The sequence below is a fragment of the Entamoeba invadens genome, assembly GCF_000330505.1.
Source record: "Entamoeba invadens IP1 unplaced genomic scaffold scaff_1105074726379, whole genome shotgun sequence".
NCBI classification, from domain to species: domain Eukaryota; phylum Evosea; order Mastigamoebida; family Endamoebidae; genus Entamoeba; species Entamoeba invadens.
In genome coordinates, this window is record NW_004443527.1 from 1630 (window position 1) to 3473 (window position 1844).

The 1844-nt window shown below is 31.7% G+C and overlaps 1 protein-coding gene across 1 annotated transcript; it reads right to left on the reverse strand.

Annotated features, from left to right (window-relative positions):
* Positions 1-458, reverse strand: EIN_516370 (protein kinase, putative; the record flags this gene model as incomplete). The annotated part of the gene is made up of 1 exon (XM_004258536.1): positions 1-458. A coding segment is annotated over one exon (458 nt), but the record flags the coding sequence as incomplete, so codon positions are not given.
* Positions 459-1844: the final 1386 nt, after the last annotated feature.

Below are 1844 nucleotides of genomic sequence, written 5' to 3' on the forward strand. Positions count from 1 at the left end.
ACGTAATACCCATAAGTACAACTTTCACATCCATTAGACGAAAACAGTGCACAATTTGATAGTGTAGTGTTTGAAAGACACAATTTACCTTCACTTGGAATATTAAAGTACCCATCATTGCAAGCAAGACACTCGTTACCATTAACACAAATTGAACATGATGTTTCACACGGTGTACAACTGATACCTTCTCTATAATATCCATTATTACATATAGCGCATCCGCCTCCATTTGGAAGTGGTATGTTACAACTTATTTGTAATGAACCAAGTGAGATACATTCCATATTCGAACTCAAATAAAATCCAGATGCACATGAAGTGCAGTATGTTGAGTTGTAACAATCTTTACAATTGTTTTCACATTTTAAACATTCATTGTAATTATTGTAATATCCATCACGACATCTTTGACACCCTTTGTTGTCCCGAATGTCACATTGAATTTCCGTTGCCATTTTTATATGTTTGTTTAAATATAATTTAACATCATTTGTTTTACTTGTTTTTTCTTCTTCAAAATTATCAGCACACAAGCCATTCTTATTTTTAAATGCGTCAAAACATTCAACACATTTGTTACTTTTCGCACTTAAATGTTTACAATTTGATATACTTGTCATATCTATTGGTGTACAATACTCATACTTCCCTTCACTGTTTTTAGTTTCAATTTGGTAATACCCTTTTTTACATAAAATACACCCAATACGATTCGATTTTATACAGTTCACACTTTCATATGATATGCACCAATTTTCTTTGTATAACAAATATCCACTTTCACATTTTACACAATTTCCGCCTTCACAATAATCGCAATGTGATATCTGACATTGTAGACACTTTCCTTTAACAATTTCATTGTTGGTTGTCAAACACTTATTGCAAAACCCATTTGTTATATTTTCACATTTTTCATCAATTGTACATTTTGCATTTGTTACATCATAAATGGTATTTGACTTACACTTAAGTGCTTTTTCAATGTTATCATATTTAATACAAATTTCAGAATCTTCACAACTTATACAACTGTTGTTATAACCGACGCTTTTATTATTTCCACAATTAAATATATATCCATTTTTTGTTGTTTCGTTATTAATTGTTATTGTGCACATTCCATTTGTTTGTATAAAATTGTCTCGACAATAAATACAACTAACCACACCACCTTTTACTGTTTGGTATTTGCAATTTAATTGAAACTCCTGACAGTCAGCATTGACACTTATTTGGTTATTGCAATCACACGATGCCATTGTGACAACTGAAGGATCATTGCAATTTATTGTCTCTTTACAAACACCACCACTCAAATAATGTTTATCTTCACATTTAAGGCATTTCGTTTCATTGAGTTGTGTAAAGCATTTGTTGTTTAATACACACATTTTTGTTGCACTATCAAAATACTCATTTTCTCCACAAAGTGTACACCTCCCATTTTGAGCTACTTTGTAATATTCAAAACACTCGGTACATATAGCAATACTAACACTCTGTGTTATACACCTTTTGCAGTTTGGATTGCCATTGTAACACCGCGAACACCCATTTTCAGTGTTTTTGTATTCTCCATCTTGACACTCAACACAACTTCCACTTGCGTTTAGATAAAACGGATCAAAGCACTTTGTGCACTTCTTTTCTGTTTGACTACATTTTTCACAATTAACGTCAATGGAATCACAGGCACTACACCTCCCATTTGCTCCCAAATTAAACCCATTTTCACAAATAATACACTTCCTTTCAAATGTAGTTGAACATCTTTTGCAATTAGAATCAAATTCTTTGCATTCTTCGCATATATATTTGTTTGTATAGAAAATACAAAG